A 27,938-nucleotide genomic window follows, 5' to 3' on the forward strand; every position below is an offset into this window, starting at 1 on the left:
TCTGAGACTTTTTTTACCTGTGAGACTTTTTTTACCTGAGACTTCTTACGCGTGATAATTTATCTACCCCTAGAGACTTTTTTTACCCGTGAGACTTTTTACCCATGAGACATTTTTCCCCATGAGACTTTTTACTCTTGAGACTTTTTTTACCCATGAGACTTTTTTTACTTGTGATACTACTGTCCCGTGAACTTTTGTGGCCCCTGAGACTTTTCTTACCGTGAGACTTTTTTTACCCGAGAGACGTTTTTTCCTGTGTGGCTTTTTACCCATGAGAATTTTTCCACCTCTGAGAGTTTTTTTACCAGTAAGACTTCTCTAACCATGAGACTTTTTTTACACGCGAGAATTTTTAAACGTGAGATTTATTTTACCCGTGAGACATTTTTTACCTGTGAGACTATTTTACCCGTTAGAGTTTTTACCCATGAGATTTCTTTACCCATCAGACTTTTTTGACTCATCAGGCTTTTTTTCCCGTGAGACATTTTTTACCTATGGGACTTTTAACCTCTGAGACTTTGTTTTTTTACGCGTCAGATGTTTTTTTACCCGTGAGACTTTTTTTACCTGTGAGACTTTTTACCCAAGACTTCTTTTACCCGTGAGACTTTTTTCACTCGTGAGACCTTTTTTACCTGTGAGACTTTTTTTACCTGTCAGACATTTTTTTACACGTCAGACATTTTTACCAGGAAAATTTTTACCCGTGAGACTTTTTACCCGTGAGACATTTTAGCCGTGAGACTTATTACCCATAAGACCTTTTTTATCCATCAGATTTTTTTACTCGCCAGGCTTTTTTTCCCGTGAGACTTTTTACCCGTCAGACTTTTTTTACCTGTGAGACTTTTTAGCCATGAGAATTTTTCTACCCGGGAGAGTTTTTTTACCCGTGATACTATTTACCTGATAAACTTTTTTACCCATGAGACTTTTTTTACCTGTGAGGCTTTTCTACCTGTCGGACTTCTTTTACGTGTGAGACTTTTTTTACCCGTGAGACTTTTTTACCTGTGAGACTTTTTTTACCTATCAGACTTTTCACCCTTGAGACTTTTTGTGCCCGTGAGACGTTTTTTACCTGTGAGACTTTTTACCCATGAGACTTTTTTTTCCCTTGAGATATTTTACCCATGAGAGATTTTTACCCTTGAGACTTCTTTTACCCGTCAGATGTTTTTACTCGTAAGGCATTTTTTCCCGTGAGACTTGGTAGCTGTGAGATTTCTTTTACCCGTCAGACTTTTTACCCGGGAGACTTTTTTTACCCAAGAGAATTTTTCCCCGTGAGACTATTTTTACCTCTGAGACTTTTCACCCATGAGCCTTTTAACCATGAGACTTTTTTTACCTGTGAGACTTGTCTCACAAAAAAGTCATGGGTAAAAAGCCACTCCTTCCCGCCCCCCTTCCCACCCGCGGGCTGCCCTGGGACTGAGCCAGCTCGGGGGGGGGGGGGCACTTGCAGAGGGGCTGGCTGCACCTGGCTGCTAATCCCCCTGCACCTTCGCCATGCTCTGAGTGTACAGGAAGGAAGAGATTCAGAGTTTAACAAAATTTCCCCCTGATCCCTTTAGATCATGCCCAGCATATGGCAATAATTAGCCTTTGCTGCCTTAATCAGGGACATGACTGACAAGCGTCCCAGATGAGCACTGACCTCGCAGTCACTTGCCAGGGCAGTGGCCTGGCCCTGAAACACAGTCCCTGCCTGTGCCAGGGAGGGGCTGGTACGGAGACGCCGGTGCCCCAGTCCACAGGGAATGGCACAAGCACACAGGGCACAAGGAGAAGCCATGGCTGCAGGGCAGGTCAGCTGCCAGCCCAGGCCCACATGCCCCACTGGGACCTTCTCCCCAGCCCTGGGGCCCTGCAGAGGCAGCACCACTGGGCAAGCAGGTCATGGGCTCCCTGCAGCAGCCGCTGGCGTTCACCCCGCCGGCCCAGCCCACCCTGCCCTGCAGTTCCAGTAGCTCTATATTCTGCCCCAAAAGGTCCATGAGAGCCCCCATGGGATGCGAGGAGCCAGGGGCTGGCAAGGAAAGGGGACGGGAGCACAAACCCGACCCACAGCCCTGCCTGGGCTTGCTCCTGCACAGGCTCTGCAGGTCTGCGGTGCTGCACCCCAATCTCATGGCTGTTACAGACATCCCCAGCCAGGGCAGCCTCTCCTCCCTGCCTCACCTTTCCTACAGCGGGGCAAGGGACCCTGGATAGGGCTGCAGGGACCCTGCCTAGTGACACAGGCAGGGAGATTGTCCCCTCCCTCCCAGGGGACAGCTGCGTTCAGGACAGGGGGATTGCACGTGCGGGCAGTGGCCCTCAGCATCACACCTGTATGTCGGCCAGCAGCTCCTGCTTGCGGCGTCGGATGTTCTCCAGCTCCTGGCACTCCTCTGGGGTCAGGTCACTGGGCACTGAGCAGAGACATGGTCAGGTCAGCATGCGTCGCCATGGGAATTGTCCCTGCCAGGCTCCAGGCACAGTCTCTGCTCCCGGCCAGCAGCCTGGGGCCTGTCAGGAGCTGGGATATGGAGCTGCTGGGTGCCCGGGGGAGCAGGGCTGGCGATCAGCATCCCTGGCCCCACGCAGCAGCTAAGTGCCACCGATGGCATGCGAGGAATGCGAGAGCCAGGGCATCGCCCCGCCAAGCAGTGGCTGCAGTGGGGTAACTGGGCAGTGGAGTAACTGGGCACCGCCAGTTCCAGCTGATTCAGCCCGAGGCGGCTGGGTAGTTCGGGCAGAGAGGACCAGCATGGCCCCTGGACCAGCTCCAGCGATCCTCCTGCTGGCCCTGGCCCTGCCAAGTCCTGTTTAACTCCACTCTACCCTGGCTGGACTGGTGCTGTTGTCTGTCCCAGTCCCTCCTGTGGCAGGGTAGCTCTGCTGTGCCCCATGGCATGAGTTCCACATAGATCTGGAGGGTTGCTCTGTTGCACCGGGTCAGTCCCAAACAAAAAACAGCTCCTGGCTGTCCTTACAGCCCCCTCTGCGCTCAATCCATTTTTCCAAGCCAGCGCCCATAGCTGGCACATCCTCTTGATAAACCTCGCCTGTGTGCCATGACATCTACACCTCCCTGTCACGCTGCGGGAGCCAGGCACACCCTCCCAAGGATCAAGCCTGGGGCCACCGCATGCCCCTCCTTGCTCCCGAGTCCCACAGCTCCTGCAACATGCCCAGTGCTCCCCAGTGCATGACCTCCCACTCTGCAGTGACATGGCATCCCATTCCTGTTCCCTCCTGTCCCCAGGGTTACCCACATTCACTCCAGCAGCGCTGCCAGCCCTTGCCTACTGCCTGCGCCTCACACCTCTGCCAGTGGGTCCCACCAGCTCCCTTGCACACAACTCCAAGGTCACCCATGAGAACACCAAAGCACTGTCCCTCCAGAGCACTCTCCCCAAGGGAGGTGGCAGCAGCAGCTTCTGGCTCGGCCCTCAGGCTGCCTCCTACCCACACACCCCGTGGTGCTGGGGACAGGCACTGCCACTGCCCTCTCCTTCCCCAAACGTTCCCGCTCCCTTCTGCCAAGGCCCTGCGTGCCACCATGACCATGGACTCCAAGCCACCACTGCCACCAGCCCAGACTCACCCAGAGTGTCCCCAGCATGGCTGCCTGCCCCATACCAGCACCCAGGGACAAAGCATGCCTTCAGACTAGCACTGTCCTCAACCATGCACGGTTCCTCCCAGAGCTGCTGCTGCCTCCTCAGTGGGAGCTGCACGTGCCCCTGGGGCAATGGTGATCACATGAACCAAATCTCTGGACTCAGCACTTCCCTGGTTCCGCTCAGGCTTTCTGACAAGTTTCCTCCTTCACAAAGTTCCCCCACTGCCAAGGTTGGAGCAACCTTGCCTTGCGACACCATACCTTCAGACACGACAGCAACACTTCCCAATCTTTTCAGTCTCTGACACCAGCAAGTACGAACCAGACAACCCCGCTCACGGCAACAGGGCTAAAAGTTATGTAAACTTGAAATACCAGAGGCCTTGCCTTATCAATACATCCAAGCACCATATGCACACCCCAGTGCCGTCCCCGCAGGTGCCCGGCCCCTCCTGCCCGGCACCCAGGACACACTGCAAGCCCGGGCTTGCTGCAGGAGGGCCAAGCTGCATCGCAAGCCCATTGCCAGACACAAAACCTCCAAATCCTCAAGCAGCAGCATGTGCTGCAGGACCCTCCCAACACTGCGGCCGCAGGGAAGGTGAAATTCGGTGCCAAGGTTGGACATGCCCTGAGGCAAGCCGGCCTCGGGTGGAACCAGAGCAAAGGGAGCCCAGGCAGGAGCAGCGCTGCCTCCCACTGCCCAGCTGCGAGCGGGCAGGGGTCTCGGCAGGCCCCAGGGCAGGTGTAGCAGAGGATGAGATTCTGCAGGGCAGAGGCGGCCAGCGGGTCTGTACCGGAGCCTGGGAAGGTCCCTCCTAGCCTGCGCTGCTGCGGGGAAGGGCAAGCACTCGTGACACCGGCCCAGCCATGTCAGCAGCAGCCAGAGGAAGAGAAACCCCAGACGCAAGAGCTTTTCTGGGAAAGGAAGAGGGCGTTAACCCTTCCCTGGCACTCCACACAGCACCCGCCTCGCCGTGCCGAGCAGAGCCTGAGCAGATCCCAAGAGGCTGGCGAGACTCACGGCAGCAGAGTGGTGCTGCGGGGATGGGGAGGCTGAGGCAGGCGCTTGGCTGCTCTGGCTTCAGCCTGGCGCAGGAGCTGGGGCACAGCGACCCACCGCATGCTGATCCCAGTGCTGGCGTATGCTCCCTGTGAGCATGGGGTCCCGGTGCAGGGGGCCGGGAAGCAGCAGCAGCAGGAGGGCAGCAAGGGGCACCGACAGGATTTGTCCATCCGTCCCAGGCTCCCTGGGGTCTGTGGCAACTGGGAGCAGCAGCACTTCCCCCTCTCCCACCATACCCAAAGCAAAGCACCCTGTGATACACGGAAGCCATGCTCGCGCCCTCTGCTTCCCACCCCACTGCCCTAAGACAAGCTAGCACAGTGGGTGACACAGGAGTGGGGCAGCGTGGAGCTGCCCCCCTGCCTCCCCCTCATCTTGGCCCCACTAGCCTCCTTGAACTCCCGGGCTGAGCTCACCGTTGCCCTCTGCCCTGAGCACCATCCTGGCAGGCCCTGTCAGCCATGCCCCTGCTGCCCATCGCTCCAGAGAGGTGCTGCTGTTTCAGGGCGCAGACACCTGCCCACCCGGGTGCTTCCCGGGCTGTGCCAGGGCCATGCCAGGCCAATGAGCTCCAAGGCTGCTTGGGCGTCATCCTGGCCTCGGCAGGAGCCTCAACACCCTGCTCCTGCCACCACCAGCCCAGGGCTGCCAGCACCTTAACTCCTCTGCTCCCAGCCAGGAGGGGAAACAGGGCAGCCAGCACACTGCTCCCCCTTCTCGGCCCCTGGGTCAGGGGACATGATGTGTTGGGGTCCCAGCCAGGCAGGTACTGGGGGCTGGCTCTGTCATTCCTTCCTTGGAGGCTGCCAGGACACTTGACCCAGCACATCTTGAGCTCACTGCAACATTGGGGTCCCTTCCCCTTCACCAGCTGGGGTCACCCCCTCCCAGCAGAGCCCCGGCCCTGCCCCGCAGCTCCCCTGGAGATCTGCCAGAATCCCCCACTGCAGGTCCAGGTCGTGCTCAGGCTGTAAGGACTGAGCTCCAGGCAGGACTGGGAGGGCTGTGAGGACCACCAGTGCCAGCTGCCCTCTGCAGACTCCACAGCAGCTCACACTGGCGGATGGGACCACAACTGGGACCAGGGGTGATGCTGGTCCTCATGGGAAGTTGCTCCCCACTACCTTGGCCCTTTGCTCTGGGTGCCTGTACAGACCCCACTGCTCAGTACAGGACCACTGTGTGGCACAGTCTGGGGCTTGCAAGGCCATGCCTGCAGCAGGAGCAAAACCCCAGCACATCCCTGTCCCGCTGTCAGCTGCCTGGAGAGGCTGCATGAGCCTCGGCCACCTTGACTCAGCTAAATCTTGCTCAGCAGCACGAGATGGAGAAGCAGCACCCAGAACACCGTCAATGGAGCAAAGGGAGGGAGAGCTTCGGAAGTCTCACATTGTCTTTGGCCCACAGCTGTGCTGCAGCAGTAGCCAGTCCTCCCACCAGCCCACGCTGCACCTGCACCCGGCTGCGCTCGAGGAGCAAAGGGCAGAGTTTAGGTAGACCATGGGGATGAGCTCAGGGTGCTGCCAGCGGCTGCTGCTGGGCTCTGCTGTGGGGTGCCACTGCCTGCTCCCACTATGCCCCATGGCTCGGGGGCCCATGGGGCCCTAAGAAGCTTCCTGCCCGTCTCAGCGCGCCACATCCTGTTTTCACCGTGTTGTGTGTGCATCCTGGGTTGCGTTAGCCCCATCCTTCCCTACCGACAGCTGAGGTGCGTCAGGAGAAGAGTTTGGGGACAGACACTTCCAGCAAAGACCCTCCCAGGTAGCCGGACCCTGCATCCAGAGCCAGCCAGGGGCCTCGTCCTGTTTCTGTGCAGCCCTGCCTGTCAGCCCTGCTCCCTGTTCACAGAGCCTGGCAGGGAACCCTCATCCACAGCTGCTGCCTCGCTTCCTGGCAGCTCCAGGCTGCCACGCTCCCCATGCACAGACCCCTGACTCACAGTGCAGCTGGGCGAGCACTGGCTCAGCCACATGCACACACATTGAGCACTGTGCTGGTGTTGGGAGCACAGCCTGGCAGGGACCTTGCTTGCTCTCCACTCCGCTCACTGTGCTGGGCCTCAGGAGGAACAATGCCCACGGCACAGGGCTGGCCACAGAAGGTCTCACAGCCCCATGCCCCACCACACAGCCACACCTAGTCCCATGCTCAGGCAGGAACTCACAGACAGCAGCATTTCACACAGGCGGCCAACCCTCAACAGCATCGCCAGTGCAGCAGGCACTGGGCTTTCCCACACAGATCTCCATTTGACAGTGCTGCCCTGAGCTGCCCTTACAGCAGCGAGGGTGGCCAAGTGCTCACGCATCGCCCAGGGCAGGAAGACAAGGGGCAAGGTAAGGACCAGGCTGCGTGCAACCTCCCAGCCGCTGCTGCCACCAGTTCCCAAGCACCCCCCACCCCAGCATGGCACCGGGCACCGGTGCAGGGCAATGCCACGCAAGGTAGCCCAGTGCTCAGCTGTCCTGCTGGGGCTCAGTGCTTGCAGAGGCCTGAGCCTGGGTAGGCTGGTAGTGTGCGGGGGACAGAGGTGGCGAGACAGCGAGGACTCTCTGTGCCACTGCCAGCAAGAACCATATGGAGCTGGAGCCACAGGCACTGCCGTGACTGCCAGGGCAATGGGGACCCTGCAGTGAGCAGAGGGAAGGGCATGAAGCACCTACCTGCCTTGGCAGCCACTGAGGGGCAAAGGAAGGCCTGGAAGCTGGAGGCACAGAGCTCGCTGACCGTCCCCATGCTGCGGAGGTCCCGTGCAGGACACCAGCAGCTCCAGCAGGGCAGGCAGGAGCAGGCAGAGGCCTGGTAGGTGCCGTGTGGCTGAGCAGCAGGCTCCCCCATGTCGGGGCCTGCGGGCAGGGTGCAGGCAGGGGAGCCGGAGGACCCCCCACTCCGGCTGGAGCCAGGGAAGGCGGCTCTGGCAGGGGAGCTCCAGCTGCGGGAGCCCACGCAGCAGCCCCAGCCAATCCCCGCCGCTCCCTGCCTGCACACCAGCCCGCTCCGCTCCCGATGCTCCGCTCTGGCCGGCGGCTCAAAGCCACTTAGAGGACAAGGAGTTTGGGAACTCCCCAGCAGCCCCCCCGCCCCGGGCTGCCTGCCCCCAGCAGCCCCCTTGCCCCCGCAGAGGGCCAGCAGCGGGGTATTTTTAGAGCTGTTTTATCTCTCCGTATTAGAGCATTAAGCATCGGGAGCCGACGGTCGCGTAGCAACCAGCACTGCATAAAGGAAGGTGCACCAAGAGACAAGGCGGCTCTGGCGAGGCCTGGGGAGCAGGGGGTGCTGCCACGGCTCCCACTTGTGGGGTGCAGGGCCCGGGCACCAGTCCCAGCACAGCCCCGACAGGCTCAGCCTGCCCCGCGTGCTGTGCACGGGCAAGCCTGCTGCGCCTCCTGCCAGTCCTCCGGCAATGCCGGTCAGATGGCTGGGCTCCAGGCATGCCCTGGTGGCAATGGAGATGCCTCCCGCTCTGCTGCGGTCCTGGGGTCTGGGAACTGGGGAAGTCCTGCCCCAGGATCCCAGCCTCGGACCCAGCTGTGGAGCTGGGGGGAAGGCACAGCCCTCTTGCCCTGCAGCACCTGTGTTCCCCAGCCCCACAGGTGCTGAGTGAATCCAAACCGGACTGACAGCTCTTTCCCTTAAAGCAGGAGCAATCCCCGAGTGTAGGGCACGGCCATGAGTAACAAACCCTAGAGCCTGCTGGGGCACGAGGCAGCACCCCACGGACAACTTGGCTGCCAAATCTTGGTTGCTAGGAGCCAGCAAGCTCTGCTCACCTGCGCCGGCAAGCACGGGGACGTGCTGAGCTAGGAGAAACCCAAGCCAGGCAGGCAAGAGCCCTGATGAGGCAGGCAGCAGGGAAGGGCGCCCTGGGAGGAAGCCGCCCTGGCAGGCAGGAGGGTGCAAGGCAGAAGGGGACCTTGGCGCCCACAAGCCGTATAACTGGAGACAGGAGGAAAGATGCAGAAGGGCAGCTCTCAGGCTCACGAGGGCAGCCAGGCACTCTCTGCTGATGTGACCGACCTTCTGGTTTTGATGCTACTTCCCCTTTGCCAGAGGCTGAAGTGGTGATTGCTGCATTGCCAGGAAGCAAAAGAGCAGGCGAGAGGAGCCAGGGAGGCTGATCTGGGCACGTGATGTGGCAAGCACCTGCCCAGGCCTGAACCAACCCCCACGTGGCAAGGGCACCCATGGGTGCTCCAGCCACCCCGAAGCAGGGCCAGGCAGCACGTCCCATGTTAAGCGACCTGGACGTGCAGCTTGATCTTCACACCCTGCTCAGGTCAGGCAGAGTGTTCACAAACACCCTGGGGTCACCTTAACCATGGCTCTGAGCCCTGATCTTTTGCCTGCCAGAAAGCAGGGCCCCAGAGAGCAGCCTCCCTCCAGCCTCAGGCCCAGAGCAGAAATGTCCGACCCCAGCCCTACTGCCCAGCACACAGACGGGCTGAAACAGCCACTCCAGGAGACGCAGGCCCTGCTGCGTCCCTGATGCGTAACTGCTGAGTGTCAGCAATATGACTGATCATTCTCTGCTCCCAAACATCTCAGCAGAGGAATGGGCTAATTGCCTCTGCTCAGTGCTGCACTGCCTGAGCCCTGCCGTCCCGGGCCCCTGGCTCTGCTCTCCAGGCCCACTGCTATCACCACACTGTCCCTGTGTCTTTAACCTGGGAGCCTCCTGCTCTGCGGAAGAGCTGCCCCCCAAGATGGGCCCAGTGACTTGCCCCAGCTCACCCCATACCACACCAGAGAAAGGGCTGGTGCGTCACCAGCAGCTCCCCTGGCAGCATGCCTTCCGGCCCTGGTCCCCTTGGTGCACACCGCAGTCCCAAGCTGCCTCCAAAACAGCTGATTCCGTGCCCAGGGGCCTGCCAGGGCCTGCTGGCAGAACAGGGCTGTGCAGGCTGGCAGCAAGGAGAGGGCAGGGATTCCCCCCGGGCGGTGACCCCCAGCCTGCCAGGGGACCTGACAGCATACCCTCCTTTGGGGATCTCCCACAACTCACATGGACCACCCCGCCCCGTGGCACTGGCCATCGTGCCCCAGACAGCGAGCCCCCCCACGGCACAAGCTGCTTTGCAGGAGACTGCATCAACCCAGCTTAGCGAAATCCCTTAATCCCCCAAGACAGAGTGAGCAGTAATCCCTTGGGTGCAGCAGGATTACCAGTGCTGCCCAGTCCCCCTCACCCAGGGGCCAGGTCTGAGCCAACACAGGGCCCAGCACAGGAGGTAGTGCTGGGATGGGATTGTGCTCCCCACAGCTGCTCACCGGTGCTGCATGTCAAGAGCAGCTGGGCTGGTTCCCCAGTGCAACACCACTGCCCTGCCATTCAGAGGCCTTTGCTCCTGCACCACCGTGCTTGGTCAGCTCCAATCCAGGTATGGGTTCAGTCCCCACAAGGAGATGGGGGGAAGGGGGCGGAAGCGTGGGGCCGCACCCCGGCAGGAGTGGGGGGAGCCCACATCTGTGCCACCAGCTGCTCACCCTGGGATTTGCTCTCTGCTGATGCAGATGGCTGGAGAGGGGCCACGTATTGTGAGGCAGACACTGGCGTCAGCACAATCCCACCAGCAACAGCCTCCCCATCAGGCTCCCACCACACCAAGGCCTCATCAGACTGTCCTCTGCAAAACCAACAGAGCTCAAGGGCTTCAGAACAGCTGCAGATTGCAATGACCCTGCAACAGGGACAGCAGCAGGGATTTGGAGATGGCTGTGCTGCGCATCCTGCAGCTGCCCTGTGGCCCCCGCAGCATGGTGATCAGGCAATTTCTGATGCTGACAGACAACCCAGGACATCCTTGCAGGCAATTCTAGGAAGCAGCGAGAGGCTGCTCGCAGAATCACTCCCTGCAGTACTCTCCTGCTAATGGGCTGCATCCAACAACACCCATGCTGGGCCGCACACCAGCGGGGCCAGGCACTTGCACCTTATCTTGCACAGTAAACTGCTGTGCGAAGTCACTTCTGGGGTGTAACGGCAGCCACCTAATCAGCTGCACTGCACAACTGTGGCAGGCAGGAAGCTGGCCCATGAACCAGCATTGCTAGCAACAGTGGCTTCATTGGCACCAGCAGTGCCTGAGTGACCTCAGCACCCAGGAAGAATAGTTGCCAGTAAAGCTTGCAGTATCCAAACCTTGGTTTCAGATCTCAGCCAGACAGGCTTCAGCCACCTGCTCGGCAAAGCTCAAGGAAAACCCACCTGCTGACCCACAGGAACCTGCCTCAGAGGGCTGAGGCAGAGGCAGCACCTTCCTGCCCAGTCCTGTTCCTCAGCACGGGAATACTCTGCAGACACGGTGGATGGAAGAAAGCAGGAAAGCAAGCTGCATGTGCACGAGAAAGGGGACCTGCAGCCCCTGAGCTGTGGTGCCCTGCTTGGCCCACCCTGGCAGCGGACCCTGGGCACACACCGGGCGCTTCTGTGCCAGGCAGATGCGCTCTGGAGCCAGAGTCCTGGCGAGCCACTCGACGGGTGCCACCGGCACAAGCCTGCCCTACAGATCTGCGGAGCCTCAACTCAGACAGTGCTCAGAGGCAGCAGCTGAATACAAAGTGAGAGTGGCGCGGGGAAGGCGTGCAGGCAGCCGGTCCCAGAGCCCGGCAGCGCCGGCCCCGCGGGCGGCCCGTGAGCTGTGGCAGCGCGGCGCCGGCGGTGCGGAGCCGCTGGGGCAGAGCCCCGGGCAGGATGAGGCCGCGCCGGGGCCACCGGGTCAGGCCCCAGCAGCTCGCCCCGCTCCCCGCGGGCGCCGGTTTCCTCCCGGCGCTTCCTCCACCGCCGCCTCGGCCCCGCCCGGCCGATGCCGTGAAGGCCGCGGCCACGCGTGGGCGAGCGGCCGCTCCGTCACCTGCGGGCGCAGTTCCCACCGCCCCTGCCCGCCCGGCCCCGGCCTCACACCTGGAAGCGTCCCGGCCCGAACACGCCGCCCGCCCAGCAGAGCCGCCCCTGCTCCACTGGGGAACCCCCCCACCTCCCCGCGGCCCCGTGCACCGGAGCGGCGTGCCCCGCCGCGGCCCGGCCCAGGTGGGGCGGGGGTGGTTCCCAGCGGCGCAACCCCAGCCCCGCACTGACTGTAGCCGCCCTCCTCCTCCATCCCGCCGCCGCCTCTCCGGACCCGCCTGCCTGACGAGGCCGCCGACGCCACCACGGGCAGCGTCACGTGACGTGGGAGCTGCCGGGGCCAGCCCCCCCGGTGCCCCGCCCCCGAGCCGAGCCGAGCCGAGCCATAAACACCACGAATTTATTGTCTGCGGTCCCGGCCGCAGTACCCGTCCCGCAGCCAGCGCGAGCGCGAGGGGGAGGGGAAAGGGGGTGGCTGGGCAGGGAGGAGGAGGAGGAAGGGCAGGAGGGGCTGGAGCCGTGCCGGGCCACGGCCGGGAGACGAACCCCAGCCCCGGTGCTCCCAGCTCTTCAGCGTGGGCTGGCGTCCCCCTGCACAGGGGCCAGCGGGGGCACGTTAACCCGGAGCAGCAGGGGTAATTGCAGGCACGAGTCTAACTCCAGGCTGGCTGGGAGAAGAGGCTGCTGGCACAGAGGAGCTGGTGGAGGAGCCTGGACAAGGCAGGTCACAGCTGAACAGGCTCCTCCTCAGCTGGAGGGAAGCAGCCCCAGCCCACAGGGACCCTGGGGGCTGCAGGGACAGCAGCTCCCAGAGAGGGAAGGAATGGAGGAGAAGGCAAGGAAGACAGGAAGACAAGGAAGATGGGAAGACAGGGGGCCCCAGCTACAGCATGATCCCCAGGGCTGAGGCCCTGGGTATAATGCAGGACCAGCGCCCCCGATCCTCCCCTCCTGCAGCAAGGTCCACCAGCAGCTCCCAGGACAGTTTTCTCCACAAGCCCCTGACCCAGGACTGCTCTGGGCTCTAGTTGGTGGATGCAGATCATAACCTGGGAGGAGACGAACAGCATTAGCACCCTACCAGCAGCTGACCCCGCTCCCTGCCACACTGGCTTCACTCACCAAGGTGACATCTTGACAGAAGCCACCCCCGATGTGCAGCTGTGCTTGTTCTCCCACTGCTGAAAGGGATTTAATTGTCTCCTCTGCTCCCACCTTACTTCCCTAATCTTCTTTACCTGGGCAGAGGCAGAAAGGCTTTTGAGGTGAGAGCACAGAGTCCCCTACTGCCTCCCACCTGCTCCCACCCAAGACACAGCCAGGACTCACCTTCCCTCTGTCAAACTGCTTGTCCCACTCATCGATGACAGTCTCACTCTGGGCCAGCACTGTGTCCTGGATGGCATCCTGGCTGACAGCCGAGATCTCACCCTTCCAGGTCAAGACTGCAGGAGCAGTGCAGTCAGCAGGGAGCACCACGCTGTGCTCTGCTGCACCTGCCTGCACACGGCCCCCACCCTGGACCAGAGGCTGGAGCCCCTCACTCCAGCACCCCCAGCAGCCCCTCAACTGGGTGCATCTGCCTAGCTCCAAGACCCCACCCCCCCCCGACGGTGCTGGGGGGAGCTCAGGCCCTGGCAGAGCACAGAGGGCTCTGCCCACATCCAGGGCTCAAGGCAGGGGAGCTGCCAACCCAGGTGAGAAGGGATTACCTTCTTTGCCATAAGCCTTGTCCAAGGAGTTCCTGAGCAGCTCTTTCACCACACCGAACTCCTCCTGGCTCCTGGGTGCCGTGCCAGCTCCATAGCTGGGCTCAGGGCTCAGGGCAGCTGGGTAGTACCTGCACCCATTTGCAGCCTGGCTGTCCTTGGTGCATGCTGGCACTGCAAAAACAGGTGGGGTGATGACAAGTCAGAGGGAGCTCCCGCACTGCTTCATCTCCAAGGCAAATCTCTCCCCAGAAGACACTGTCAGGACTAACAAGGTCCGGACAGCACAGGGTGTTTGGGCACACTGGCGCCTGTCCTGGACAGGGAGGATCTGAGGATAAATTTTCACCCCTCAAGGGACCCATCCCCACAAGACTGGAGAGGAGCACCCCCTCAGCCAAGGTGGGTCAGGAGACAGGCACCACCAGACAGCTGCAGGGACCAGCAAGCTCCAGGGTCTGCACACCAGTGAGGGTCTGCATGGGCAGAGAAGCAGCCAGCACCAGGCATGGTGGAGGCACACAGTCATAACTGGTGTGTCATCTACAGTGCAGGTGCCAACACCACCCAGCTTGCGGCGAATGAAGAGACGGGACGCAGCTTGATGCAAGCAAATGTCAATTTATTGTACAGAAGCACGAGGTTTTATAGACTCTCAGAAGCTGCACGTTTTAAACTAATTGGTTCTTGAAGCTAAGCCTTGCATACTAGGCAATCCCTGATTGGTGGTTGACTACCAGCAATTAACAACAAGGTGTTATCTTTCCTTGGCGCCATCCGTCTCCCACTCCCCTGTGCTCTGCAAACATGCCTCATCGTGTTAGTTGTTGTGTCTATTCACACTCCTTGTCCTCCCTGGGTTCGTGACCTACAAGCTCGAGCACATTCCCCTCAGCTAACTGATTGCCACGCATGGTCCTAGTTTCCAGCCCGCTCCTGCACCAGCTGGTTCATGGCTAGACCACGCTGCTGTGCTGTTCTCCACTTGTGCTTGCAGTGCTCATTCTCTCCAGCCCTAGCCTCCATGATCCGTGGCCGCTTTGTCCTCCGAGGCTCCAACTCAGATCTCCTAGAGCTGGGGAAGTCAGAAGGGGTCAGCTTGCTCTGGCCAGACCAGAGTGGGGAAAAGTTCGAGCTCCCTGCACGCCAACAGGATACAGGGACACTCAGACCCCAGTGCTGCACTTGGGGAGGGGTGAAATCACTCCCAGCAAGCTGGCACTTCAGTTGGCTCCATGGCAAGACTTGTCCCACTGGCAGAAAGACAAGAGGCACCTGACCACCACCCAGGGAGCCTGACTTCAGGCAGAGCACGGGTGTGCTCTCGCATGACCCTAGCCCCTCACCTGTAGGAGGTCAGCATCCCAGAGCAGGGCTCTTCTATCTCCTCTGCACTCCTCTTCCTCTTCTTGGAGGAGATGGGCTCCATGTCCAGGCAAATACTGCGGCCTGACACTTGCTGCTTGGGCCTCTTCTCCAGATCCTGGCAGCTTGGCCCCTCTTGGCCACCACTGGGACCCTCACTTGCCTCCTTCCATGTGAAGGACACCAAGCCCTTCCCAGAGAAACTCTTCTTCCTCTTCTTCCTGGGGGGGCTGGAGTCTTCATCCGTGCCCTTCACAGCCAGAGCACGAGAGCTGCCACGGGCTCCAAAACGCTGCTTTCTGGAAGAACCAGTGGTGGCCTGGCCAGGCCCCGTCCCCCTGCTGCAGGGAGGAAGGTGGTGTGAAGGGCAGGCAGTGGAACCATTAGTCAGGAGGGAGGCTGGGAGCTGAGAAGCTGAGTAGAGGCTTTTCAGGATTTGGCATTTTGAGGGGGCATAAGGACAGCCTGAAGGACAATAAGAGGCTGACATGATCTGAAAGCCACCAGGTCAGGAGTGGGAGCCCCTCTCTTCCTCCACACCTCTAGATGCATGAGCACAACATCCAACTGCTACCATCTCATGCAGGAAATCTGAATCAGACCCTGCTCTCAGAGCAGCAGCTGCAAGTGCATACAGTGACCCTGCACCTGCCCAGCACCAGCCATGCACAGGGCACACACTTTCCCATGGGGGATTAGGACAGAGCAAGTGTTGCTGCAGCACATGCCAATGGTGGTTACATACAAGGGAGACCCAGAGTAAGATCTAGACCAGGGTGGTTCCTCCTGATCCCACGGGACACTAGTATGTGGTCAGAGCCTGCAAAGCTCCCTCTGGCCTTGTGCTGACAGTCAGAGAAACTGCCCTGCTTCTAGGATCCAGAGCAAGCCATACCAGCCCAGCAGAACAGGAGAGCCAGCTGACAAAGTCACTCCCCCCCCCAGCCAGCTTCGATGCCAGACAGTTGCCTCGTGGAGTAGCCCAAGGCTGCTACTGGCCTTGTTGCCGTGCAGGAGCCTGGGAGTGACTGGCACTGCTTACCTCAACTCGCCAAAAGGCGAGGGAGTGGACTCAGGGTGGGTGTTGTTCGTGAGGTTGGTGGGGTCAGCAGATTGTGGGTGAGGTTGTGCGTGGCAGTCACTTCTGCTCATCTTCTGCAGGGTGTTGCCCTGTAGTTATTGACATAAATAAAAACTTGGTGGTCTAAAGAAAAGAGGTTTCCATGAGTCAAGAGGAAAAAATTAAAAGGGGAGCCAAGAGAAAGGGGAGGGGAACAGACACAGATGGGGGGGAGGAAGTGGGGAGGTGGTAGAAGAACAATCAGAAGTGTTTTCAGTTAGAAGCACAAAGGAAAAAAAAGAAGGTAGGAAATTTAAAGAACAGAAATCCCAGTGCACCATCCTGAGTCCTGGCTGCACAACAGTGCCCAGAGGGCAAGTCCCATGCCACCGCCCAAGGAGGAAGCAACCCCACAGCCCTCCAGCTGTTGCATCACCTGCTCCCACTCGCCCCAGGTGACACAGTACCCCAAGGAGGCTGGCGAGGCTGCCCCACTGCAGGGACTGGCACAGCCACCCCTCTGTCCTGAGCAAAAAGGCAGGAGCCATTAATTCTGCATCACTTAGGGATGTGAACAACAGTGGGGGCCTGGCCCCATGCCCCAACCCAGACGGAAGGCAGAGCAACTGCTACAGCCCTGGGGCTGAGGGGCTCTCCCCACCTACCTCCAGCTTAGCAAGACAGCCAGTATTAGCTCTGTACTTGCCTCCAAAACAAGCCCCTGTTCAGAAGGCATGAGGCACCTACAGAAGTCTCCAGGCAGGGGCTCAGACTCACCTTTTTGGGAGAGAGCGCCAGCTTCTTGGCAGGTGGTGGTGATGTGGTGCTGCCTGGCTCCAGAGCAGTGATGGTCAATGGGCAGGATTTCAGTTTTGCTGTCTTGGAGTCTTCAGGGACAGCTGGCTCAGCACCAGGGCCAGCAGGGAGGCGTGTGTCACAGTTCATTTCTTGAAAGGTGCAGAAGCTGGTAGTTCTGCTCTTGCCTTCCTGGGACCCTATGGCTTGCTCTTCCACTGTGCCATGCACTGGGCTGGCAGCACTGCTGGCACAGGAGCCCCTCTGCTGGGTCCCAGCAATGTCCCCACTGCCCCCGGGCTGCTGTCTGGGCTCCAGCAGCAGCTTGGATGAGGTAGGTGGCTGCTTGCTCTTGGAGGAGCTCTGCTGGGACAGCTCCACTTTGTCACTGCTTGCATTGCTGGTGTTGCAGAAACCCTGAACTGCTTTGGGTGTGGGAAGCAGCTGCCGGAAGGAGCATGGCTTCTTGAACCTATGGGCCCCATCACCTGGCAACGCTGAGTTGGCTTTATGGGGCAGTTTGGGGGATGGGGACCTAACACGCAGCTTCAGACTACCAGTTCCGTTTGATGGCTTTGGCCCCATCTTAACCATGCCACGAGCCACAGGGACTCCAACCTCCTTCAGCCCTAGCCACTTCTTCACTGGCTGCACACCTGGTTTCTAGACAAAAAGAAAGAGAGAAGTTCAGCAAGGAGAGAATTCGAGTAGCCAAGGACACAGAGTGATACTGCCCTCCCAGTCCCTCCCCAGGCCCACACAGGGACCCTTGGCTGAGCAGGATTCCTCCTGGAAACCGTCCTGCCTTGTGCCTGCCCATCCAGAGCAGTGTACCCACCTCCCTGCAAAGCTGTGGTCTGCCTGCCCTCATAGAGTGGCAGCAGCTCTCAGCTTCTGGGAGCACTAGCCAAGGACAGCTTTCAGGACTCACCTGTCTCATCAGTGGTGAAGACAGGGGCTTACTGGTCACGCTTTTCTTGACCTTATCAGAGGTGCCACCAGTGTTGGCACGCGGGGCGGAGGCAGCTTTGGCAATGGGCCACTCTGGGTTCTTGCTGGCATTCGGGGTTCTGGTCAAGGCAGAGAAGTGCATGTTAACTGCAAGGGTTTGAGCGACTGGAACGCTCATCCGTGATGCGCACAGGAAACAGGAGCCAGAAGCTCTGAGGAGGCGCGGTCATACAGCAAAACCATGACAAGGGACTGGACCTCTCCCTGCCACCCTCCTCCGAGTCAGAGCATGTACATGGGCATTGCGGCTGCTTGGGCCAAGCTCCTTTCTACCCCCACGCACACGCTACCGGCCCCCTCCCAAATGCTGAGAGCGGGGGGCAGAGGGGCTGGGCGGCAGAGGGCGCTCTCACCTCAGGTAGAACAGCAAGTAGGCCTGCTGGTTGAGGACCACTTGGATGTTGCTGCTGCGGACCAGGTTATCGTTCATTTGATACCACTGCCCATTGCTAGCCTGTGGAAGAAGAGAGAACAGGGTCGGGGCTGTGTCCGAGGACCCCTGTGGCCTGAAGAGCAGCAGGTACAGTGTCTGTTGCCAGAGCTTCTCTCCCCAAAATCCACACATGGCCCAGGGCAGGCAAGGGGGCTCTGCGAGAGCAGAGCTCCGTGCTTCCTGCAGCAGAGCACAGCCTGTATCCCCCACCACCCCCCTAGTCCAGTGCTCCACACTGTGCACACCTACTGAGAACCCTCCTTTCTGCGCACTGCAGAGACCCATGAGCGCACACAGCCCACAGCCCAGAGGGGGTGCCAAGAGATCGCCCTGGGCTCACCTTCACGTAGCAGTAGTAGTGCCCTGAGTGGCAGCTGTACCCAGAGTGCACCAGCACTGCATAGAGTTTGTACAAGACAGGATGCCCGTTGCTCTGAGTCAGGTAAGGACGGATGTTCAAGATCTCAGGGTACTCCACATCCTGCAAGGAGAAGGTGCCTCAGGAGCCTGCACAGCAGACAGCTTTCTTGCTACAGCAAGAGCAGCTCAGCTGTCCTGTGAGTCCCATCTCTCAAGGGAGGGGGACCTGCTCTCCCAGGCAGAGATCACTGTGAGGAAGATGCCAAGATGAGGCAAACTCCCACTGCACTGCACAGCTGGGGAAGGGCTGCAGAACAGTGGCAGAGCTTGCACTGCACACAGGACTACCTCCCACCCTGCTCTGGGCAGCAGGGCCTCCGGCCAAGAGACAGCCCAAGCTCTGGATTGCCGAACACTCACCTTGGTGATTTTGACTCCATGAAAATCCGCAAAGCGTTTCAGGGAGATTGTGAGAACATTGGAAGGTCGGTGGATGGTGAATTGTTTGCTGGCCAACACTTTCTTCTTGCATCTGCACAGAAAGAGCTCGAGCTATTCAAGCTGTTCTACCACCCAAATGATTGCCAGCCCTGGCCAAACCACAAACCCCACAGAAATGACCCTGCTGACACCAGGCACCGCTCCAGGGCACCTGCCCACAGCCATGTCTTCTGGCCCAGGTGTTCCTCATGGGCGGACTGGCATGGAGGAGTGGCAGGCTTCATCACAGGCTTTCATGGCCACATACCTCACAGTTTAGCTAGAAGCAGGTAGAGAAGCCCTCCCCTGCTGCAGCAGGCTTTCCACCTTCTTCCCACCAGCAGACCCACAGGACCCTTCCCACCCACAGCCCTACACACTCACTTGTCACACATGTAGGCATTCTCCCCACCCAGCATGTCTGGCTGCACATACAGCTCTAGCGCCCGCGTTATGTCTGTGACTTCCTGCAAGGGCAGAGGAGAGGTCAGGGCACAAGTGGCCTGTCCACATGACAGCCCAGATCCCTGCTGAGACACTGGCTCCAAGAGGTAACACAGAGCACAAGCACAGGGTCACAGACTACACCAAACTCATGAACCCGCCACCAGCTAGGCACTGCCCAGCATGCTAGGAGGGATGGCTGCGCTGCACCCCAACACCATAGAGCCTCAACAGCCACACTCAGGCGACGGGCACTGCTCTGCCAGAGAAGGCAGCACAACAGAAGCTGCTTCCCCTCTTGTCTGCACCATGCCTTGATGCTGGCAGGTTAAGGAGCCTCGAGAGCAGTAACGATGCAATTGCAGGAATATGTCCCATGAGAGCAGAGCTCCTCCCCGTCCTCAGCCCTGCTGCAGTACCATGATCTCCAGCGACAAGTCCAGGAAAGGTTCATAGGTGTCCGACACGCTCTTGCACTCCAAGCACCTCACTGCAAAAGAAAGAGCAATGAGCACACCCTGGCACAACGCTTGCACCCACCACCACCCCAGCATAGCACAGGCAGTTGCAGTGTTACTCCTCTCTGAGTTTGGGCTCTGGGATGTGAGCACCAGCATTCACCGCCTGACAAAGAGGAAGGCTGGCAATTCCACTACGTGCTAGGACAGCAAGTATTGCTACACAGCTGGCAACACAGGTCCCTTTTCTGGTGGCAATGAGCCAGAGACCCTCAGACAGCAGCTTTTTCCACCACCACAACAGGGGTCACGACCCACAAGACTGACCAGCTGCAGCTCTGGATAATTTGCACTTGCAGTAAAAATATTTTGGGAAAACTGCTAAGCCTGGCTCTGAGAGAAAGAGCACCCCTGGGAGTCACAGGCCCAGGACCTGGAAGCCAGCACTCACCACAGGACCGCAGGTAACCACCATAGATCTGGTGAATCAGTGTCGTGGCCTGGGTCTGGCGATCCAACCTAGAGACAGAAGCATTGGATCTCACACCACCCCTTCACACCAGCCACCCCCGCGGGCCACCACTGTGTCCTCGGGACAGCTCCCCTGCGTGCTCCAGCTAGCAGACGGGCTGCAGAACTCCAGGGGCAGAGAGAAGTTGCTCTGCCAGTTTGCTCTCCCAGTGCCAAAACTGAAAGGGTGGCACCAGGCTCTGATGCACACCCTCCTCTAGAAGGAGCAGAAACCCTGGGGCAGAGCTCAGAGCTAGGCACTGCAGAGAGAGGCAACGAAAATTTCCTGGGACAGAGAGCCGAGGGGAAAGCTGCTCACCCACAGCCACAGCGCTGGGGCTGAACTAGCAAGCAGGCCTGGATTCCTTGGCAATTGGGAAAAGATCCAGACCCATAGCAGCCTCAGAACTTGGGGACAGGACCACAGCTATACTGGCATAGAGGAGTCAGGAGAAAGCAGACAACAGTCCAGAGCTGTGTCAGAGAGGGGCAGAGTTGGGCCAACCACCCGAGGCCCCTGGAGTCAGTACCTCCCTCTACAAGTCTAACCTGGGGGACACATTCACCCCAAAGACCCCTCACATGGGTACAGGGGACAAGCAAAGGGACAGCAGAGAGCAGTGATGGGCCAGAAGCCTCACATACTTGGTACAGCCATTCAGGCAGGCCTTCTGCATGGCATCAATGGTATAACGCAGGAACTCGTGCGCATCCTCCTGCCTGCCGAAGATGTTCTGGGTAAAATCTGCAAAAAAGGGAGGAATCAGCCTCAGCATGTGCTGCAACAGGAGCAGCCTGCCCTCCCTCCCTCCCCTGAGACAGGAACTCCGGGGTTTGAGCCCCCTCAACCCAAACCAGACATCAGACTTATGCTGGATATGGGGGAAGCCCCTACATAGCCCAGGAAGTCATAAGCCCCTGGCAGTCTCAAAGGTTCTGCTCCCGCATTAGTCCCTGCTCTCCTGCATGGCTACAGGAAGGGAGGGGAGCCATCCTTACTCTTGAGGTTTTGGATGAAGGACACTGGCTTTATTACGTTGCCACTGTTGGTAAAAGCCTGGATCACATGGCTCTGCATAACGCACATCATGCAAAAGCCTTCTTGGTGACCTGGAGCAGAAGAGGAGAAAACAGGATGTTAGGGTCAAATCCAGGAGAGCTGGAGGCAGGACAGGGGACAGGGGATCTCTGGCCCAACACAGCTCAGCCACGCTTAGCTGTCCCTATGAGCTCTGTGCTACAGTATAGCTTTGGGGCACCCTGGGCACACAGAGACCATGGCTGGCACAGTCCCAGCCACTGCAACCCACCCAGACAGAACAGCATCCATGTGGATAGAAAACAGGTCACAGCTACTCACTGGACCCCACAGGTCAGCCCTGAGGGGCAGATCCCACCAGAGCCCTATGGATGAGGCTGCAAGGCCCATGATGCTCCTTGTGGTCACAGCTTGGAGCTGTGCCCACTGGACTCCCTTTCAAAGCCACCCAGAAAGGGCACCTGCTGCCCTACTTTCATGCAGTCCCCACAGCCAGGGGCTGTTTGGGACCCCCAGCTCAGTCCCCAGGAAGCCAACGGACCACATTGGACCCATCTTAGTCCTGCCCACATGCAGCAGAAACAAAGCCTCCCCAGACACAAGGAACTCAGGAACACCACTACGGCCAGGAAAAGCGAGCTGTATGCTCTTGATGGAGAAACAGGCAGGAGGGAGTAGAGAACGCGCATCCTGACACCCACACACCCCCGGCTAGAGCCATGTGCAGAGCTGCCGAGCCCAGCACTGGGAGCAGGACAGGCAGGCACTCCTTGCCCTGCCCATGCAGCTGCCCTGGCCCTGCTGCCCACCAAGCCAGGCCTCCCCACTCACAGTTGTGGGAGTGCTCCTTGGAGAGCAGGTAGTTGGTGAGCGGTGGTGTGTAGGTCAGGCACTGAAGAACAGAGTTCAGGAAGCAGGTGTTCCCTAGGTTGCACAGTCCGGCACCGATGCGGTAGTTCTGCTCCCACTTCATGGAGAGCCGCTCCATCGGGAAGAGCACCTTCTGGGGCATGGGGATCCCGTCCCCCTGGTCTTCTGGGGTATCGTCCCTGCCTACAGGGAGAGAGGTGGTGAGCAGCGGAGAGAGAGGTGGTGAGCAGCAGGGACGTAGACGCGAGGAGGGCCCCCTCACCCTCTCTACCTACCCCGCTTGCTGGGTGGCGTCTTCTCCGGGCTGCCGTGGTGGTCGGCGGCCGCGGCCCCGCCGTTGAGCACCACGTACTTCCCGCGCAGCAGCTCCAGCTGGCTGGAGAAGTCGCGGCTGGCGGGTTCGAACTCGACTTTCTCCAGCAGCACCCTCTTGGCCGAGGCGGCCAGCAGCTGGCCCAGATCCCCATCCTCGCTCGGCCTCCGCCGGTTCTGCTTCAGCACCTCCCTCAGCTTCCCCTGGATCGTCATGGCGCGGTCGGATGGCCCCGGCTGTGGGGACTGGGCGGGCGGATAAGCGGATGAGCGGGAGGGCGCCGGCCCGTTCCCCCTCGCTCCCGGTGCAACCGGCCGCGGCCTAGGCCCGCCGCAGGCCGGTCCCTGCCGCCACGCTGCCCGCAGGCCCCATCGGCCCCGCCGTCGCCACCGCACTGCCGGCCTGCCCGACGCCGCCCGCGACCTTGAGCACCGCCGCACGGCCACGTGCGCCCCGCCCGGTACCGGCGCCCCGCCGCGCCCGCCCCGCGGCCGGCCCCGCCGGCGGAGCAAGAGCGTGCGGTGCAGCTGGGCCCTCCCCATCCCAGCCAGCGGCTGTACTCACCATCTGGGTCTCCGCGCCGCACGCACGTGTCACTGCCTGGCTCCGGGGGCGGGGGCGTGTCCGCTGCCGGCTCGTCGGTCTTGCGCGACTGCCCACCACAGGGGTGGGCTCAGCGGAGGGCGGGCCCTAGGGGCGCTAGGCTGTACCGGGGGCTGCCCGCTCTCGCTGAGGGTGCTGCCCGCTCCCGCTGATCACACTGGGGGCACTGCCTGCTCCCCCTGAGGGCACCTGCACTGACCGCTCTTCAGGGCACGCCTACTGAGGGCAGTGATCACTCCCAGTGAGGGCAGCGACCACTCCCAATGAGGGCAGCGATCACTCCCAGTGAGGGCAGCGATCACTCCCAGTGAGGGCAGTAACCACTCCCAATGAGGGCAGCGATCACTCCCAGTGAGGGCAGCGATCACTCCCAGTGAGGGCAGTGATCACTCCCAGTGAGGGCAACGATCACTCCCAATGAGGGCAGTAACCACTCCCAATGAGGGCAGCGATCACTCCCAGTGAGGGCAGTGACCACCTCCAATGAGGGCACTGACCACCCCCAATGAGGGCAGCGATCACTCCCAGTGAGGGCAGCGATCACTCCCAATGAGGGCAGTGACCACCCCCAATGAGGGCAGTGACGAGTCCTACTGAGGGCAGTAACCACTCCCAATGAGGGTTGTGACCACCCCCAATGAGGACAGTGACAAGTCCCGCTGAGGGCAGGGACCACTCCCAGTGAGGGCACTCACCACTCCCCCTGAAGGGCACTGACCGCTGCCACTGACAACGCGCGCACTGACAGCACTACCTCTCGCTCACTAACACCACCACACGCGTCTGCCCAGTTCAGAGTCCTGTAGCGGAGTGACGGGCAGTGGCACCTGCGCGACCTTAGCAACGCCACGGGTCGCGTTCTAAAGCCTGTGACGTACAATGGGTTCGGCCCAGTCACCTGTGACTCCGTCCCTGGGTAACCGCCCCGCCCGCTCTGGCCCCGCCCTGCCGGGGCTGCCAGCAGGGGCCAGACGCGGTCTTGCCGCCGCTGCTCCCCGCGCCAGCCCCGGGTTAGCAGCACCCAGCGGGGACCCCTCCTCTCGTCGGCTGGTGAGGGGCCCGGCCGAGCCGGAGAGCGGCCCCTGCCCCCGCCCCCCGCCGGCCCCGTCTGGCAGCTGCCGGTACAGACACCCCGCACGAAACCGGTGCGACTCCAGCGCCTGACGAGGAGAGACGGAAATTAAAGCACAGGGACCACAGAGCCAGTGGCAAAACAAGTGGAAATATTAAACTCAAAGATAGACTACCAGCAGAGACAGGAGTAAATGGCACATTTGATATAACCATACAGTAAGCGAACGGGAGTCGTATATGGGATTGATTAGAGGTTGGGTGGGGGGTTTTTTCTTTCTTTTTAATTTTTCTCTTTAATATGTTGAAATTGCCCAGACTGGTCCAGTACGACATCTTAAACCTTACAGGGATGCACAGCATGAAAAAGCCCCCAGAGCAGGGCTGCAGGGATTGTTCCCAGCACGCTCACACAACTGCGGTAAGGGCCAGCGGGCACACGAGACAGTGCCACCCGCATCGCAGCTGGGCAGCTCCGTAGCACGCACCAGCGCCGCTGCAACAACGTGGGAATGGCTCAGAGAAAGCGGGGCCCGAGGTGTGTGGGAGGGTTCACCGGAGGGAACGGGTTTTCCTGCAGCCGTGGTGCTGCCTGCACCCAGCTGGGTGCCGGGCTCTGTCCTCGCCACCGCAGAGAAGGGAGCTCAACCGGCCACAATGCTGCAGTGGTGCCGAAGGCCGCAGTGCAGCTCAGCCAACAGCTGTATGAGGTGATGACAAACACCCTGCACCCGTGTAGTTGGAGCTCTTGCCTCGGTGCCCTGCCAAGCCCTCCTGCCTGCCTGCCTGCAAGGGCTGTGGGTCTAAGGCTGTCCAGCAGAAGGGTCCAGCAGCAGCTCTCTGCCCGTGCAGCAGGTTGTGGTGGGAACGGACCCCTCTGTGATGCTGGGGAAGATGGTAAACCCCAGCACTTGCCTCTGTGTCCCCATGGGGAGAGGAGCGTGTGGAGAGAGGGGCTGCAGTGCCCAGGTGCATGCAGGGGGGCCACCCCAGCCATGCTAACATGTCCCTCCAGCTTCTTGGGACAAGGCACCTGCACAGGAGCCATCCAGCCCTGCAAAAGACCCACAGCCCCTCGCACACAGCTGGGGGCTCTGCCACATGGTAAAGACCCCCAGAGCCCCTGCCTGGAAGGCTGTACCCTTCCTGCACCCCCAAAAGGAGGGACGGGTGGTGGGTGAGGAGGGGGACAGCAGGGTCCCCAGTGCTGGAGGGTGGCCAGGGATGCTGCAGTGGGGAGGGCTGCCTGACAAGAGCTGCTGGGGCGGCTACCCCGTGGCAGGGTCACTGGTAGACCTGCTACGCAGATGGGGCAGCTCCCGCCACTCACAAGGGTTCAATTCTTTCACAGCTGCCAGGGTGCTGGGGCTGAGTGTGGCTAGGCAGGGACATGGCCCCAGCAGGGGGGTCCCCTCACACCCTGCTCAGCCCTGCCACAAGAGCAGGAGCACCCAGCATGGCCACGGGCTGCTGGGTGCCTGTGACAGAGCAGGTCCCCATTTCTGCCCTCTGCACACGTGTGGCAGCCACCACAGCATGGGGAGCCCCGCAGCCAAGTGGATTTTCATGCTGTCTCCAGGAATTGATATCAGCGTGGACCAGTCTAACATCTTGCAGGTTTTTTCTACTGGCTACTGGAATGCGCTCATTTGGCTTAGGGGTCCTCGATGTCAAGAAACTCTTGCTTGGGGGGGGGCATGCCACGGTACCAGGCGCATGAGCCATCGCTCCTCTTGATGCAAGCGTAGTGCTTTGCCTGCCGCCCATCCACATTGTTCTTCTCCATTGCCCAGTCTGTCCAGAGACACTCATCCGAGGAAGAGACGAAGCAGGGGATGGAGAGGCAGCGTGAGATCTGCACATAACAGAGACCGTCAGAGACCCGAGGGTCGCTCCTTGGGGTGGGAGGAAGCAGCATGGGGCAGCTGTGACTGGTGATTCTCCACAGCCCTGCTTCATCCACCCCCCCAGCTCTGGACCAGGGATGCCAGGCTACCCTTTCCCTGCAGGGCACAGGGACGTAACACTGATGCAGGGGGACTGAGGGAGTGTGGGTCCCAGGGCTGGTCGGTTCCCAGCCAGAGAGCGCCAGAGGCTCAGCCATCCTTCCCATATCCCTAGCTGCATGCTGTGCCCCCGGCACAGTATCATCCTTGAAGGACAGGGAAAAGCATCTCACCGCAGAGCCCGTGCCTGCCTCAGGGCTGCAGACCCCATTGGTGTGGGGAGTGGGGCGCAGCCCATGCTCTGGGGCAGCCCGGCTGCTCACCTTGCACTCGCAGCCCATCTGGTACCGCTGGTTTAGGCTCTTCTTCTGGGTCGGGCTCAGTGAGTCCCAGGTGGAGACCAAGTCACAGAGCGTGATGTGCATCTTGCCATTGCCCTCTGACTTGCCTGGGGAGAGGCCAGAGAGACCGATCAGAGGGTCCCCTCCAGGCGCCCCGGAACCCGACTTTGGTTTGGGGTGCCCGGGTCTCAGCCCAGCCTGGGGGGCTGGAGGCCACTGCAAACCAGCCACTCTTGCCATATACTGTCCCTGGTGGACCCCAGGGAACAAAGGCTTGTCCCACAGCCACCTCTGCCACAGCTGGGGGGGTCCATGGAAGGCTGGTGGTGGAAGCAGGACAGGATACAACACACACACGTGGGCACACATGTCACAGGCATCTTGGGAAGCACATGAGGCAGCAGGGCCATCAGTGCCACCAAAAACCCCCAAGAGCCCTCTGTCACAGCCACCCACCTGCAATGAGATACTCCTTCTTCCCGCCGGTGTCCAGCAGCCGGCCACACACAGCAGTGGACGGAGCCGTGTAGATGAACTCTATGTCCTTGTCAGGGCCCTTAAACATCTGGCGAGAAGGAGCAGGGGTGAGTGGCCAGTACAGAGGCTGCCCCGTCCCTCCCAGTCTCCTGCCCTGAAAGTGCCCCATTACCTTGATCTGCTTGATTTCATACTGGATTCGTTTGATTGGATTCCCGTATATATCATTCCCCGAATCCACCTCTTTCGCAGAGACAGCCTTTGCTCGGATCACTGCAATGGAGGGGTGTCAAGGTCAGCAGGGGTGGCCAAGGACTGGAGGTGTTGCCTGCACCACACAGTGCTGCCCTGGCTGGACAGTCCCACTTAGCCTCCCCATCCCACAGGGAGTCCCACCCTCCATGGGGCTGGCTACCCGCAGCCAGCCCCAGTGTCCTCCCCACAGACATCCAGCTGCCCGCAGAGCTGGTTGTCACACGCTGTCCCCGAAGGGACAGGGCTCTGACATGTGCAGGACAGCAACGGGTAGCACTGCAGCAGCAGCCTCACGGTGGCCAATAAGGAAAGGTCACCCCAGGGTCACCCAGCCCCACCACTGCCAGTTGTGCTGGACCAGTTGCACTTGGCCAGCACTGGCTTGGTCTCTGCCCAGCTCCTGTCAGCGTTGTGGGTGCAGGCTGGCCCTGCCTGGGCTCGTGCCTGTCACCCAGATGGCACTGAGTCAGCTAAAACCTGCCAGCAGCGTCCTGGGAGCACCACGGTATTTGTCCCACTGTCATTAATTAAACCAGTTTCTGACGAGGGCCCCAGCCAAATGCCTGTGTGGCCTGGCAGGGCTGGAGGGGGAAAGGGCATGGGGGAGCTATTTGGAGGGTCACCTTCGGGTGCAGAGGAAGGTGGGAGCTGCATCCCCGTGGCTGCCTGCCACGGCCAGCACGGGCACCAGCGATGCTCACCAAGTGCCTGCACAGGCAGCTCATGCTGGGGTCCCTGGCACGCCCCGAGACCCCTGCCAGCCCCTCTGCACCACCATGCCAGGGGAGTGGGTGTCCCTGGACCAGGCTGCCTTCACACCCCACAGCTGAAGCATGGGGTCCCTGTCCCACCAGGGAAGGGTCCCAGCT

At 60.3% G+C, this 27,938-nt stretch overlaps 2 protein-coding genes and 4 long non-coding RNA genes across 89 annotated transcripts in view; 1 reads left to right on the top strand and 5 right to left on the bottom strand.

The window, feature by feature from the left end:
• LOC308055230 overlaps positions 1-14,180 on the bottom strand; it is a 28,207-nt gene extending 14,027 nt beyond the window's left edge. Inside the window, exons 1-2 of the long non-coding RNA XR_013924488.1 lie at positions 14,107-14,180; positions 13,806-14,071 (exon numbers count right to left, since the gene is read on the bottom strand). This is a non-coding gene — a long non-coding RNA (uncharacterized lncRNA). The remainder of the gene's footprint in view (positions 1-13,805; positions 14,072-14,106) is intronic.
• The window catches only part of LOC308055213, a 528,334-nt gene that overhangs the window by 421,473 nt on the left and 78,923 nt on the right, over positions 1-27,938 (top strand). The window lies entirely within an intron of this gene.
• Positions 1-27,938, bottom strand: part of LOC308055214 — a 277,249-nt gene that overhangs the window by 166,233 nt on the left and 83,078 nt on the right. The window lies entirely within an intron of this gene.
• LOC308055219 lies at positions 11,863-13,799 on the bottom strand. Its single transcript, XR_013924476.1, has 3 exons — positions 13,242-13,799; positions 12,859-12,974; positions 11,863-12,767 (listed from the first exon to the last, which is right to left on the bottom strand). It is a non-coding gene; the product is annotated as an uncharacterized lncRNA (long non-coding RNA).
• On the bottom strand, positions 14,184-23,002 carry LOC308054825 (ubiquitin carboxyl-terminal hydrolase 36-like; the record flags this gene model as incomplete). Its single annotated transcript, XM_080368203.1, has 16 exons — positions 22,941-23,002; positions 22,339-22,621; positions 22,025-22,246; positions 21,154-21,264; positions 20,800-20,899; positions 20,096-20,163; positions 19,606-19,676; positions 19,127-19,209; positions 18,683-18,794; positions 18,243-18,383; positions 17,823-17,923; positions 17,390-17,528; positions 16,441-17,121; positions 15,646-15,773; positions 14,585-14,944; positions 14,184-14,313 (listed from the first exon to the last, which is right to left on the bottom strand). Coding segments are annotated over exons 1-16 (2,733 nt in total), but the record flags the coding sequence as incomplete, so codon positions are not given.
• Positions 24,181-27,135, bottom strand: LOC308054914 (metalloproteinase inhibitor 2-like). The gene is made up of 4 exons (XM_080368363.1): positions 26,987-27,135; positions 26,794-26,902; positions 26,320-26,444; positions 24,181-25,905 (listed from the first exon to the last, which is right to left on the bottom strand). Exons 2-4 carry the CDS (start codon positions 26,900-26,902, stop codon positions 25,705-25,707), a joined length of 435 nt encoding a protein of 144 aa, XP_080224489.1. The 5' UTR covers positions 26,987-27,135; the 3' UTR covers positions 24,181-25,704.

This window comes from Falco punctatus (assembly GCF_963210335.1).
Source record: "Falco punctatus genome assembly, chromosome: 18".
Classification (NCBI taxonomy): Eukaryota; Metazoa; Chordata; class Aves; order Falconiformes; family Falconidae; genus Falco; species Falco punctatus.